The 15,452-nt window shown below is 40.0% G+C and overlaps 1 protein-coding gene and 1 pseudogene across 4 annotated transcripts; both read right to left on the bottom strand.

Annotated features, from left to right (window-relative positions):
* Positions 1-720: 720 nt before the first annotated feature.
* On the bottom strand, positions 721-10,947 carry SMIM8 (small integral membrane protein 8). 4 transcript variants are annotated; one of them, XM_025862304.2, is made up of 3 exons: positions 10,861-10,947; positions 2,875-3,035; positions 721-1,168 (listed from the first exon to the last, which is right to left on the bottom strand). In XM_025862304.2, the coding sequence occupies exons 2-3, from the start codon at positions 3,007-3,009 to the stop codon at positions 1,010-1,012; spliced, it is 294 nt and encodes a 97-aa protein (XP_025718089.1). In that variant the 5' UTR covers positions 3,010-3,035; positions 10,861-10,947; the 3' UTR covers positions 721-1,009. The 4 variants fall into 4 exon arrangements, with proteins under 4 accessions (XP_025718089.1, XP_025718094.1, XP_025718115.1 ...); XM_025862309.2 differs by having other exon boundaries at positions 10,749-10,878; XM_025862330.2 differs by lacking the exon at positions 10,861-10,947 and adding an exon at positions 9,980-10,148.
* Positions 10,948-12,056: 1,109 nt separating this feature from the next.
* On the bottom strand, positions 12,057-12,435 carry LOC112815981 (multifunctional methyltransferase subunit TRM112-like protein pseudogene; annotated as a pseudogene).
* Between the last annotated feature and the right edge of the window lie 3,017 nt (positions 12,436-15,452).

The following is a 15,452-nucleotide window of genomic DNA, read 5'->3' as shown; positions in this document are numbered from 1 at the left end:
TAGAAATTAAAAGCTCATAATATGATGATAAACCCTGCCAATGTAGTTGTTACTTGGTAATAATAAATGAAACAAAATTTCATAGGTAAGATTTATTTCTGAGCCCCAATTTCAGGGATTTGGAAAACGGTAAAAATCTACAAAAATGAAACATGTCCAAAATCCTTGTCAGAAAAATCTAAATTATATAAGGTAAACCCAGGAAACTAAGAAGACCTTCTTTTCCTATCTGTTCAATAGTTCTAGTTTTAAAATAACCATAAGAAAATTTGGTTTTATGTTTATAATATCATTGTAACATTAATTTACAAAAACTAAAATAGATAACATTTGGTTGGAATCAAATAAAAACATACCTAGGTATAATATACTTTCTTTTTCAAAGAAAAACTCCAATTGCATTGGATTATTCTCTCATTTACTCATGTTAGTAGTTGAGTGGGACTGCCTTATCAAAGGAAATAAAATTCTGGACCAAAAATAGCTGAAATGGAATGCCAAAATATATGAGTCATCTGTGACTCTGTAAAAATTATCTGTCTTGAATGTTGACTGCAGGCTTTATAATAATTTATAATTTTTCTTTCTTTTTTTCATAAATACAGGTTCTGTGCCAGAAAGAAAATGAACATTGCCTTTACAAATAGCAAAACAAAACAAAACCCTCACAACAGTTGCAAATGCACAATTCACCTTAAAATATTAAAAATACCCTGCAAATTTGATAGCACTGGGTACTTTTATTATATAGAACATAATAATTAACAAAACGATTTCCATTTTCCTGACACTTTGATATGAGGACTTAATAAAAGAACAACATTAAGAAGCTCCCGCTGTGGAGAAAGAATGAGGTAAGGACTGCAGCCTCAAGGCCTGGCTGCAACTGCTACCTTCTCTCCTCATCAACACGTTCCAGAACAAGAAGCTGATACTATGCACTCACAAAGTCTTTCCTTCAAAGATTTCAGAGCCCTTTATGAAGCTCCATCTGTGGTATCCAGCACTATTAATCCCATTTAGATGTTCTCCTCCTCATGTAACTGTGTCCCTCACCATCAACAGCTTCGTACAGGTCCTTTGTATTCTCTTGTGTTGCATGTAGATAACCAATATACGCCACGCAAAGTGAAAGGGTTATCAATCCGAAAGCCATTAAAGGTTTGTTCTGCCAAAGAAAAAAAATGATAAATCTTCATTAAGATTAATAATTTGAGAAGACCCAAATATCTGTTGCACTTTCCTCTTGACATACCAAGTCTTTATTACCACACTAGCATTCCTATGGTAATATTTTCCATTATAACAATTTATCCAGTTCCTTATTCAATTAATTCAGCTCCTGATAATTCAGAGATTAGAAAAGATTCTTGCTTCTCCTCTCCAGTCTTTCTCCTGTGTACAGCCTGGATCTCAGGCCTCCACCTTCAGGATGGTGGTGGTTGGAAGAGGGGCGAGGGAAATGAGGCACAAAAATGCGTCTGGTGCTCAGAGTTTTTCACTGTTATCTGGGTGACATGGAGAAGTTGCTTAACTTGCCTGAACCCAAGTTTCCCCACTGGCAAACCTTCAATTAGTTAATCTTATTAGGAAGTGAGGAATGAAGTATATATGCTATTCTTCTTGCCTGACTTCATGGATAACTAGCAAAAAGCCTTTCATTTTCACGTCATATATTAAGTGTAGCAAAAATGATAATGTATACAGTCTTCTCTGGGAACCTACTCTATAACCTCAAGAAATTTAGTGATTGACGCAGATATTACGCTGTTATAATAACCTTGATTAACTGCTGAAAAATCCAAGACCCTAAGAAAGTGATATAACTTTGAAATTGGAAAAAAAATAGGAAAAGATGTTCACAACTCCACAGAAATGTTTTGTCCTGTCTATAGTATAACTCCGATCTTCCTTTTTGTGTCTTCACATTCAACAAATTAACCTTTCTTAAGGTCAGTGTGAGTGCACAGTAGTGATACAAGTTTCAGTTAGTATTTTCTGCTTCTGTCACATCTGTTGTATTACTATTTCAAATCTTAATCATCAAAAGAATAAAGGTCAAATTTTTTCACTTGGATGGACACATAAGAAGGGCCACAAGCTCAAAGGGGTTTAAACCTACAAATTTTGAAATGCACTTGGCAATTAAAACAACACATTTGTTCAAAGGTTTTTAAAACATTCTACCTTGACTTTATGATTTTACTGTTAAGTTGACCTATTTAACTTTAAAACAGTTTATACTGGCAACTATGTTATTAATATTCTAACCAAATTCAATATATTTAAATATATAATATTTGATTTCACTGACATTTAAGTTTATATTTATTTAAAAATAAAATTGGTCAAATGTATTCAATAATCTGCAACAAGAATATAAATAATTAGCTAACTCCCTTACAATGTATGTTTTAAACTTTTCATAATATTTACAATATCCTTTAAGTAAGAATATTATGATAAAAGCTGGAAGTGTAGTCTATAAGAATGATCAGGTTTTCACTTTGTTTTGTTTCAATGGAAGATCTTATTTACTTAATAGTACCTGATCAAACAACAAATATTTCCTTCAAATTAGTGCAACCATTAAAATAAAATTTTAAATAGGAACTAGACAAGTTGATCTATTAAAGTGCAACTATATTCTGTTAAAGTTCTCAAATACCCTCAAAATAATTAGTTTTATGTGTATATTTACGGAAATAGCATTTAAAATTTTCCTTCCACCTGCTTTTACTCAGAGAGATCTTATTATAATGTCAACATAAAATTTTCATGATACAATCAAATGTTACAGGAAAATAAAAACTTTCTATTTCTGATAGCCTAGTTAAACTGAACATAATGTCTTATCCTGGATATATTTCTTACAGGTTTAATGAAGAGCTCTGGATTCACAGCTCGAAATAAAGTTGTTGTGCGGACCCCTCTGAGCCCTGGGTTTTGAAAGTCTTTCTCTTTGGGTGGTTCGTTTTTAAAGGCAGGAGATTCCGGTGCTGAAGACATCTTCTTGATTAATGATGATTTATAACCTAAAAATAAGATGAGAGACTTTTTTTTCCTTCATGACCATGTTTTTTTTTTTAAATGTTCTTTAAAAAAATCATTCTGTACTCATTCATTTTTTTGAACTCCAGTCCAAATATATACCAAAGTGATTGCCAATTATATTATTACTTTGTATAACATGTACTTTGTAAAAGGTGCTTTAAATTTTGTTTGGTAAAATAGTTATTTTATTTCTCATCTCTTAGAACAAACCAGTGAAGTGGGCAAAAGTTGTTTTCCTACTTTCACAGAAGCCTGGACAATTGTTCCTTGGTCTGAGTCACATTGTATCTTGTTATGTGAAAGGCGTAGCAGGGGTAGGAGGGGCCGGGGGTAATCCATATCCTTCTTTATTTCTTCCTTTGATTCTTCCTCACCTTCCAACAGCCGAAAAAGCCGCTAGCATTCCTCAATTTCTCCCACAGCTTCCCCCCCGCCACACCGGCCCATGCTCCTCAGCGTCCGTTGGCCTACCCAAGCATGAGCACCAAACAGTAACGGCAAGTAGTTATTTTCACTCCTCATTTGCATGTCAGGGACTTTCTGGGAAGGACTGCTCTGCTATCTTCTCAATCTGAATATCCTTTTTTCCTCTTCATTACTCTATGCTATCAAATCCAAATGTGTCTTTTGGCTTCTGGTTCTCCCAGCTGGAGTGTCAACATTTTGTGAATATTCTCTTCTAGGTATTATTAGGCAAATCTTATTATCATTCCTGCCACCTAATGCTGGGGAGGGGTGGGAGAGGGTTGGAAGGAAAGAGGTAGGCAAAGAGACCTTCCAAAAGCTGGAATGACAGTACTATAAAATTCTCTGGGGAAATGCTGTAACCCTACCATACAGTAAATGTTATGAAACAAGAGTCAAATATCCATATTTAAACACTCATTGTGGCTTTGTTCATACAAGGACTCTTTAAGTCTTCCATTTTACAGACTTTATAAAAGTAACATTTCTATACCTTAATTATGGAGAAAATTAGTTCATTTTTTTAAAACTATTTTTTCTTTTTTTTAAAGAAGATTTTATTTATTTGAGAGAAAGAGAGAGAGCATGAGCGGGAGGGGAGGGGCAGAAGGGAGAGGGAGAAGCAGACTCACTGCTGAGCAAGGAGCCTGATGTGGGGGCTCCATCCCAGGACCTGAGATCACGACCTGAGCTGAAGAAGGCAGACACTTAACTGACTCAGTCACCCACATGCCCCAGGAGTTGTTTTTTCAAAACTGTTTTTGTTGAAGTGGTTACTATGTGGATGGCTCTACAGATCACCAGATCTCAGCAATCATTCCAATAGCTAGCTTCATTCTACGTTCTCAGTCTTCTCTTCACTATCTAAATTTAGAAAGAGTTGTTTCAGCAGTGTGCTTACACTGTGAAAATTATAGCCCCATCTGATGGCTTTAGAATGGCTCACGCAGTTCAATGGGAAAAACTCATGCATGATCCAAGCACAGGAGTGTGTTATTGGCAGAGCGACTGTCTACCAGCAGGAGGATATGGCATTTTGCTCCTTCCATTCTCTTGCCAACACTTCCCAGCCATTCATTAAACAAACCTCTCATCCTTCAGGTATGTGTACTGGCTTTGTAATCACAGGGGAACAAACGAGCATTTCTGAAGCACTGAGGGTAAACTAACTTGCCAATGACAAGTAGTCTCACCCTTTCTGTCCCAGATGCATTACAGCAGAATACAGCAATCATCAATCTTTATTTCTTTTGTAAAGTCCACGTTGGCCATGAAGTATATGAGATAGCAACTCATAAAACACAATTCCATCAGCATTTCAAACATCATTCAAACAGTAACTAGCATTTTTAGTATATGTGCTGCCGAAGCGAGCACCAAACAGTAACTAGCAATTGTTTTTTTTTTTTTTTTTTTTTTTTTTCATTTCTCCTATATGCAAGTTACTCATTTTCTCCACTGGAACACTGGTTTGGTTTTGTTTTTCCACTACAGACAACTTAGGAAACCATTCCATAACATGCCTGAAATTTGTTCAGCCAGAATACACTTGCTTGAAACTCATCATGTCCAAGGCTGGCAAAAAATCCACTGCTTTCTGCTGACCAAGAGGTCCACCTATGTGCCTGAGTCCTGCACTAACTTTAAAAAAAAATTTTATGTTTATTTATTTTATAAGTAATCTCTACACCCAACATGGGGCTCAAACTTACAACCCCGAGATCAAGAGTTGCCCGCCCTTCTGCCTGAGCGAGCCAGGTACCCCGTCCTAAACTAACTTCTTGATACCACACAAAAACAGCTATAATAGGGACCTGGCATTTGCTTCTGCTTTAGGGCCCAGAATCCCTTTAACTTCCTCTTCATTTATGGCCTAATCTTTCAATAATGTCAACAATATAGGAGGAGGGATGGTAAATTCCTTTGCTACTCCTCCTTTCTTGTGGCAACAACCTACTCCTATTGCTTTCATTTCCTTCTATGAAAACTTGCTGGCATTTCATCTTTGCCTCTCAGCCATGAGAGCAGGGTAGATGGCATGTACTAATGCATTTAGAATTTAAGTGACAAATGTTGGTCACCAGATGTCTAAGCTAAGTGCCAATGACGTTTCTACTTAAGTTAATAACATGACTGACTGTAACACGGGGAAAGAAAATTCTGAAAGAAGCAATCATTAAAGTGGAAGCAATATTATAGAGGGTAAGTCGGCTATGCCCATAAAAAAATAAAATGTGAGGCAGGAAATAGTTAACACAATAGCCATGTTAGGACTAAATCACAGCCTCAGTGTACTGCTAATTGAAACTGGGGCATTAGATAAAAATACTAGGAAGGGGGTGCCTGGGTGGCTCAGTCATTAAGCGTCTGCCTTCGGCTCAGGTCATGGTCCCGGGGTCCTGGGATCGAGCCCCACCTCGGGCTCCCTGCTCAGTGGGAAGCCGGCTTCTCCCCCTCCCTCTGCCTACTTGTGCTGTCAAATAAATAAATAAAATCTTAAAAAAAAAAAATACTAGGAAGGCCTGAAAAAGCAAATACACAAAGGTCAGTCATTTTAACCATAAACTGGCAAAATGGCATTCTCCTTCAATTATTGAGAAACTGCTTCGTGTAATTAAAACAAAGATATTCAGTAGACTCTGGTTTAAAATTGTTTCCTGGGAAGAAAAACAAGGTAACGGGGAAGGTGGGTAAAGAGGACACATACTGTAAAGCACAGAGGGCCCTCCGATCACAGTTAACCACTTATATTCTGTGTTGATGAAAATGTGCCAAGAACTGGGCGCCTGGGTGGCTCAGTGAGTTAAGCGTCTGCCTTCGGCTCAGGTCATGATCCCGGGGTCCTGGGATCGAGCCCCTCATCGGGCTCCCTGCTCGGCCGGAAGCCTGCTTCTCCCTCTCCCACTCCCCCTGCTTGTGTTCCCTCTCTCGCTGTCTCTCTCTCTCTAATTAATATCTTAAAAAAAAAAAGAAAAAGAAAATGTGCCAAGAATTGAGGATGGTTAACTCAATCCCTACCTCAAGTCCAAAAACGAAAGAGATTTCACTATTTTAAAATCGAAGGGATGCAAAAAAAAATTTAAAAAATCAAATCAAAGGGATGCGGTGATCTTCAATATCAAAATTCAACCTATATGAAATGTCTGTAAAAACTATGGATTAAGAGTGTTCTAACATGAATTGTAATGACTTAATTTTTTTTTTTTTTTAAGTAGGCTCCAAACCCAGGAGGGAGCCGAAAACAAGGAGCCCAAACCCCAATGTGGGGAGCCCAATGCAGGGCTTGAACTCACAACCCTGAGATCAAGACCTGAGCTGAGATCAAGAGTCGGACATTTAACTGACTGAGCCACCCGGGCGCCCCTGTAATGACTTTTTTTTTTTGCAAGATTCCTTGGTCTCCTCTTTTCCTTAGCAGAACCTCTTTTTCTTTGTAATGAACGAAGGAAGTAAATAACCGAGGCAGTATTTATTATACTGCAATCTTCAGACATCCATATTCACCTTAATAAGATACTGTGTTAAACTTTTTACTGGAAATAACAAAGAATACCTGAACTGGAAGCCAACAGAAATGTTTATTAAAGGGACATTTACAAATTAAGGGACTACCTACCACACTATATTTTTTAAAAAATTTCATAAAATACCACAATTTCCATCATTTGTGATACTTTCTGCAAAGTATATAAGTAACATTTTCCATTATATATCAGTCTTTTATCAGATATGGTATAAGACAGCTCAATTTGTTTTTTTTTTTTGAGATTTTGTTTATTTATTTGAGAGAGAGAGTGGGCAGGAGGAGGGTCGGATGGAGAGGGACAAGCAGACTCCACACTGAGTGCAGAGTCTGACTCGGGGCTCAGTCCCACAACCCTGAGATCACGACCTGAGCTGAAATCAAGAGTCAGACGCTCAACTGACTGAGCCACCCAGGTGGCCCTATTGCTGCTTTTTTTTATAAACCACAGTCACTGAAGATGTTATAATAGTTCTCCCAAAAACTGCATGTATTTGCTTATACAATCTATTCAACAAAGAAATTTTAACAACATTCTATACTTAAAAAATATATATATATATAGATTACTGAGTACAAAAAGGGCTTTAGTAGCCAAAAATTTGTTATATATAACTATAAGAAACAAAACAACACAAAATCTTCTCATGTAGAAAGTTCTTTTGAATCTTTTCACATGCCTAGCCCACAGAGCTATAGACATAGGCTGGAGCAGAAATTCAAGATGTGCTGGTTGGATAAGTAAAGTATACAGAGTGTAAAACCTTAGTTGTTTGTTCACAGATGTGTTCACTGTCAAAACTTTTGGGGAAAACCAATGTCACATCAAAAGTAAACTTTTAATCTAGAAGTAAAAGCTGACTAGCTATTTTCAAGTGCAGAGCTAATGTAAATTCCAAGATAGGTTTATTTTTTTTTTAAAGATTTTATTTATTTATTTGACAGAGAGAGACAGTGAGAGCAGGATCACAAGCAGGGGGAGTGGGAGAGGGAGAAGCAGGCTTCCCGCTGAGCAGGGAGCCCGATGTGGGACTCGATCCCAGGACCCTGGGATCATGACCCGAGCCGAAGGCAGACGCTTAACGACTGAGCCACCCAGGCGCCCAAGATAGGTTTATTTTTAAGCTAGGAAAAAAACCCCTCATTTATTGTGTTAAAGGGGGAATCACACAAAACAAACACACATAGAGTCTGGCAGGGATGATGGAAACCTGGCATTGCACTGCTCCTGGCGAAGCAATATGGTGATCAGTCTGTGTGTGGGCCCACTTGCAAAACACTCGATAAATCAGGTATCCAAGGGGCCACCCCTGGTGCAATCTATCCAGGAACCGCTAGTTGTATTTCTTCTTCATTTTTCCATCATTCATTTCTTGTTCCCTTATTGACAAATGATATGAAACTGCCATTTATACATTTTTAAAAAATAGAGTCAGACTTTTCATACGTACCTGTAAATAAAAATGATCTAAATTAAGCTGCATTTACTTCATATATCCCTCCCTGGTAAAAAGTTCACCTTTTTCTTCTGCCCATCCTCTTGTGAAGGGAGTATATGATGGGAAAAGGAAGCAGCAGAAAGGATGCCTCCTTACGCAGCTTCATGAGGGTCATTCACACCTCAAAGTGTGAGTGAGAATGGTGCCCTCCTGGAATTAATAATGCACAATGTTTGAGGCTATGCAACATAGTCCTAGTCAGTCAGAACTGGTCATTTTTTGATGATTTTCCCTCCTTTACTGAAATTCTTGCTCAGGTGGATAATCCAGAATGTATTTGGCAACTGATATTAAATAATTCACTGGCATGACTATATTATGTTATACATGGAAATTAGACAAGATAAAAAGACTGAGTTACTACAGGGAAAAATTTAATCTTCAGATATTCATTTTTGAAATCAGCATCTCAGCAGAAGATGTCAAAACAAAATTATCAGAATTATAGAATCTTAGTGAGAAGGAACCTTAGCAATAATCAAAGGCTTTCTGGGGCACCTGAGTGGCTCAGTTGTTAAGCATCTGCCTTTGGCTCGGGTCATGATGCCAGGGTCCTGGGATCGAGCCCCGCATCAGGCTCTCTGCTCAGTGGGAAGCAGACTTCTCCCTCTCCCTCTCCCCCTGCTTGTGTTCCCTCTCTCGCTGTGTCTGTCAAATAAATAAAATCTTTAAAAAAAAAAAAAAAAGTCATTTGAAGTCTGGGACAGAGCACCTTAAAAATTTAAATTAGAAGAAACAAGTTTGGGATAGAATCAGAGGGCTTTATGTCGTGAGGGAATTCAGCATAGCCTCAAATTCCAACTTTGCTACATATAGGCTGGAGGTCTTGGAGTAAATGACAAACTCTGCAGGCCTCAGTTTCGACCTAAAGGGGTAATGTTATCTATTGCATAGAATGGCTGTGTGAATTAAGTGAGATAACACATTTTAAAGGATGTTAACAGATGTTCCATAAATGACAGCTATTGTCATGCTTACCATCTAGTCCAATTCCCTTTTTTTAAACAGAGAAACCTAGGGGCACCAGGGTTAGGCGGCTGCCTTTGGCTCAGGTCATGATCCCAGGGCCCCGGGATCGAGCCCCACATCTAGCCCCACGTCGGGCTCCCTGCTTGGCGGGAAGCCTGCTTCTCCCTCTCCCACTCGCCGGGCTTATGTTCCCTCTCTCGCTAATAAATAAAATCTTAAAAAAAAAAAAAACAAAAAAACAGAAACCTAGACCCAAAGAGATTGTCTTTGCCAATGGGAGTGAGATAATCCAGGTCTCTCAATTTCCAGCCCACCCCTATTCCATTACTTTACCCCCACCATACTCCAAAATTGATAAGACGCTGCATTTACAAGTTATCACCAGAATTACGAAACATAAAAGCGTCATCACTTAAATTTTTTAAATGGATTCTGTATTTGTTGTTTTGATGTAAAAAAAAAAAAATACCGTTTAAAAAAGTGTCTTTCCAGGGCGCCTGGGTGGCTCAGTTGGTTAAGCGACTGCCTTCGGCTCAGGTCATGATCTTGGAGTCCCGGGATCGAGTCCCGCATGGGGCTCCCTGCTCAGCAGGGAGTCTGCTTCTCCCTCTGACCCTCTTCCCTCTCGTGCTCTCATTCTCTCTCTCTCAAATAAATAAATCTTAAAAAAAAAAGTGTCTTTCCATCTCTTGAATTTACTGTACCTGCGTAAGGGAGAAAGGTTTTCACAATGGCTGTTACAATCTGCGGGCTGTAAAGTATTACTGAGGTCTACTCCCCTCCCCATATTGTGGTACCTACACTACAGCTGGCTATTACTCAAAGACAGATGCATTTGAAATCTCCAGAAAAAGAAACTGCATGCAATTAAGTTCCAGACACTGTGTTGGGGAACTGCAAGGGGAACACGTGACTTTTAACACAACTACTGTTCAACAATAACCCACAACCCTCGGACCAACTTAACACAATTACTGAAGGCAAGAGGCACTTCATGGAAAACAATTACAACACCACTTCCCTCTAAAAAGGAGTTTGGTGAGCTGGGACACCAAGAAACTGTCCAGGAAATGGGAGGGTGTCTGGGGTGGAGAGTGTCCATGACCAGTGCCGGGATCTTGGCACGTGAGGGGCGGGAAATGGGCCCCATGGGGTCAGGGATCCCAAAGACCGTTCAGGGCGTCCAGGAGTGGCGACGGTTCGGGGTGCCGGGGAGAACGCCGTCAGGTCCTACGCACCTGGGAGTGAGGCCCGCAGGACGGCCGCCTCGCCAAGGCCAGGGACCAGAGCGTGGCGGCGGGGCGGCCACCCTGTTCCCCCCGCCGTCACCCGTCAGCCGCCGCTGCTCACCTGCCGCGAGGTCACCTCCCCTGCGCGTCCTCTCAGCTCCGCCTCGTCTCCGCCCGCGGGACAGAGCGGCCCACCGCGCCCAGCAGGCTCAGCGCCTCAGCGGCCCCTAGAGACCGGAGGCTGAAAACGCCGGGGCGCGTGCACTGCGGGACCCAGGCCGACGCTGCTCCTCGACCTCCCAGGCCCGGGCGCCGCCCACGGACTCACCTGCTGGAGTTTGCAAGGGGCGTTTTTAGTTTCTTCCTTTTTTACCTTTAGTTTTCAGCCTCCCAGGGTTCTAGTTTCGTGTGTCTGCGTTTTGTAGAAATAAAAGAAGACATCTAGAAATATATATTTATTTAATGGAAGGGGTAAGCATTCTGAGTTGGGAAAGAAGGCTGGGATCTGGTATCCTCCTGCCCGGATTTTAGAGGCACAGTCATTCAAATGTACAGTTAATACTCTGTCATTCTATTAGTGTCTTGACACTCCAAGATGCAAGGTGTGTGTAGCTATCGTTGTGATAAGAATAGATACGGTTACTGGTTTTTACATACTTTACTGATGTTAAAGTTTGTTGGTATACCAGTTGCATTAAAACAAAATGGGGTGGGGGCGCCTGGGTGGCTCAGTTGGTTGGGCGACTGCCCTCGGCCCCGGTCATGATCCTGGAGTCTCGGGATCGAGTCCCGCATCGGGCTCCCTGCTCAACGGAGAGTCCGTCTCCCTCTGACCCTCCCCCGTCTCATGCTCTCATTCTCTCTCTCAAATAAATTAATGAAATCTTTAAAAACAAACAAACAAACGAAAAACCCACAATGGGGTGCCTGGGTGGTTCAGTTGGTTAAGGGTCTGATTCTTGATCTCAGCCCAGGTCTTGACCTCAGCGTCCTAGTTCAAGCCCCATTGTTGGGCTCCACACTGGGCCTGGAACCTACCTTAAAAAATAATAATAATTTAAAAAAATAATAAATGAAAGAGAATGCAGGTGCCCAGATTTGGGCAGGAATTTGTGTAAAGTTTGGACAACTGAACTTTTTTTTTTTTTTTTTTTGGTTTTGAACCGTTAATGAGAAAGAAATATATTGAGCTCAAGAACACTGTGTTTCGTGTGTCACCGGGTCCAGGTTTGGGGATACACGACAGACCTAGCAAACAGGATATACATCAACAAAAACATTCCTGGTTACAGACTGAAAAACTAGTGCCTGGCACGATTAAGCCTCAGTTTCCTCATCACTCAGCAGCATGTTGGGAATCCCGTGACTGATGGAAAACAGACGTCCAGACTCTGGGCACTACAAGGTGCCCTCCAGCACATCCACTTCCAGCAGCACGTGGTGCATCTGCCTCAGGAATTTCTCATCATGCTCATACCCTTCAATTGGCCCTTTGGGCACCTCGACCAGATGCAAGGTATCCGCCGCCTCCAGAAGGGCCGCCCACTCCACCTTGGGCATCCTACCCGCCACGAAGTCGGGGTTGAACTCCACCGGGTTGATGCGGACCTGAGTGGCCTGGAGGCGCAGTGGGAAGCCACGGGGCCCCACCCCGCCGCACATGCGAGCTCAGCAGGTTGTGAGTGAGCAGCTTCATGTCGCCTCAATGCGCTCTCAGCAAGCCTGGGCAAATGAATTTTTAATTTAAAACTTGTTCATTCAAGCCGAATTAACTTTATATTTGACTTGAAGTTTAATTTCTAAAAGTTCATCAGCATCTGGTATTTACGAGATAATCTTTCTGACAAAATAAGTTAAAATTTAACTAAAAAGCTATTTGTGACATGAAAAGGTGCTCATTATCACTAATCATTGGGGAAATGCAAATCAAAATCACAATGAGATCACCTCACACCTGTTAGAATGGCTATCATGAAAAAAGAAAAGAGATAAGTGTTGACAAGGATGTGGACAAAAGGGAATGCTTGTGCACTGTTTGTGGGACTGTAAATTGGGGCAGCCACTATGGAAAACAGTATGGAGGTTCCTCAAAAAACTAAAAATAGAAATACATATGATCCAGCAATTCCACTTCTGGATATATATCCAAAGTAAATGAAATTACTATCTCAAAAAGATATCTGCACCCCATAATGTTCATTTGCTGCATTTTTACAATAGCCAAAACATGGAAACAACAACCTAAGTGTCTGTCAGTGGGTGAATGGATAAAGAATATGTGGTATATATGTACAATAAAATATTATTCAGCCCTGAGAAAGAAGGACATCTTGCTGTTTGTGACAACATGGATGGATCTTGAGGACATTATGCTAAGTGCACTAAAGTCAGACAGAGAAAGATAAATACTGTATATCAAGTATATGCAGAATCTAAAAGAGATAGATGTGTAGAAATAGAGACTAGAATGCTGGTTACCAGGGATTGAGGGCATAGGAGAAATGTGGAGATATTGGTCAAAGATTACAAACTTCCAGTTAGAAGGTGAATAATTTCTGAAGATCTAAAGCACAGCATAGTGATTACCGTTAATAATACTGTATTTTATACCTGTAAGTAGCTAAAAGAGTAGATCTTAAATATTCTCACCAAAAAAAAAAAAAAACAACCAAACAAACTAGTTGATGCTATGGTGGTTATCAGTTTGCAATTTATGTATGTGTTAAATCAAGACATTGTACATCTCAAACTTGCACAATGTTATATGTCATTTATATCTCAATAAAGCTGGGATGGAGGGGAAGTTGCCCACAAAATCATTCAAAGGACCTACATACTAAACACAATACCAAACTTCCAGATGATGTTCCAAACTCTCTCAAAGAAAAGAAAAAGCTATTTGTGCAGTAGCCACAGAACAACTGAGGGTTACAAAATGTTCCTGTGCTGCATTATCAACATACCCGTATTTTCTCCTTGTCCCTTAGGGTTCTCCTCCCTAATCAGTAAAACGCCAAGTATCACTACGGAAACAAAAGTACCTTTACTGTCAGGATCAATCCAAAGTGATCTGGTAAAAGAAAATGAAACTTAAGAATGTAAAAAAAAAAAACAAAACAAAACAGGCGCCTGGGTGGCTCAGTCGTTAAGCGTCTGCCTTCGGCTCAGGTCATGGTCCCAGGGTCCTGGAATCGAGCCCCGCATCGGGCTCCCTGCTCGGCCGGAAGCCTGCTTCTCCCTCTCCCACTCCCCCTGCTTGTGTTCCCTCTCTCGCTGTGTCTCTGTCAAATAAATAAAATCTTTAAAAAAAAAAAGAATGTAAAAAAAAAGAGCATAAACTGTAGGTAAAGACAGAAGAGAAAAGCCTAAAGGCCCTGACAATGTCATGAATATGAAAACAATGCAAGTGATGTGAATAAACAAAAGTTTTTTCTATTTTATCATGCTTTTAAGAAATTACTTTGAAGAATGAGGCCAGTCTGCAATCAGCTTTTATAATCATTTTAAACAGAACCATCAATACTTAATAATATTTAACAGGAGATTTGGTATTTGCTAGGATTAGAGATTTTATATTTGATGGGATTAGCTGCATAAAACAAAAGTTTATCTGTGTGACACCGCACTCAAATTTTCAAAATATATCTACTTTCATCCGGAGTTCATTAAGTGTGTCAGGGACAATACCGGTGGTCTGAGAGCCTTCTCAAGGGGATCTCTGATGTGCTGGTTCTTTTCTTTTCAGGCGTGAATTAATAGTTGACTTATAATATTTAATAAAAAACATACATTAATTTATTTGTGTTTTATCAAAAGCAAGGGTTGTTTTGTTGTTGTTGCTGTTGTTTTTATAAAATAAATGCTGGCTTCTTTTCCCTAGCATTAAGCCAAGCCAAAGGTAGGTGATATAATTAATGTGGGCCATGGGGATAACTGACTCCATTGAATGAATTATTAGCTGAGAAACTGGAAAAAAATTAAGCATGTGTGGTATAATACAAAAACAATCCCAATTCTCTACTCCTCTATACCCTCCTCCTCACGCTTGTGTCCATGCCCACTCTGATTCTGGGATCAGCCTTGTGGTTTATTTTGGTTAATATGATATTAACAAGTATGACACAAGCAGAGGCTAAAAAGGTGCTTGAACTGGTGAATATGTCCCAACTAGCCCACTGGAGATGAAAAACACATAGAGCCAAATCAAGTCATCCTCAACATTCCAACCGAGGCCATCCTAGGCTGGCCATCGGTCAGCTGGCCCCCACACATGTGAGCAAGCCCAGCCAAGATCAGCAAAGCTACCTACCAAGATCAGACAAGCCTGCACAGCTCAGCTGAGCTTAAATAGGTGTGTTCGTTGTTGTGCAGCTTTATTGTGGCAATAGATAATTGACACAATGTCCTCCATTGCAAATTCTCTGAAATCAAAGAGCATTTGATTTGCTTGGTAGCTTGAGGAGTAATCCGCTTCCAGTGGGAACTGTAAGAAGAACAAATGTTTGCTATTTGTAAAAACTATATTGTGGTCTAGCATCATAGGAATTTCTGCTATGGGAAGGAAATGAAATCTATCAAATGGTAGGAAACATAAATGAGTTAAAAAAATTGAGAATGGGGAACTGATATTATTCCTTCCATATAATATTTTTAGCAAAACTGATTTTGATACTTTCCATGTCAGGTCATCTTATACTTATTTTTATCACATTT

This window comes from Callorhinus ursinus, unplaced genomic scaffold (assembly GCF_003265705.2).
Source record: "Callorhinus ursinus isolate GAN/ISIS: 27379988/994484 unplaced genomic scaffold, GSC_fseal_2.0 scaffold6, whole genome shotgun sequence".
NCBI classification, from domain to species: Eukaryota; Metazoa; Chordata; class Mammalia; order Carnivora; family Otariidae; genus Callorhinus; species Callorhinus ursinus.
The sequence above is the reverse complement of the archived record's forward strand: the minus strand, read 5'-3'. Positions and strand labels throughout refer to the sequence as shown.

Excerpts from the sequence above, each read along its gene's own strand:
- SMIM8 (XM_025862304.2), bottom strand. The coding sequence starts at position 3,009 with ATGTCTTCAGCACCGGAATCTCCTGCCTTTAAAAACGAACCACCCAAA. Across the intron at positions 1,169-2,874 it reads CAGAGCTCTTCATTAAACCT|AACAAACCTTTAATGGCTTT; the intron begins GTAAGAAATATA and ends TTTCTTTGGCAG.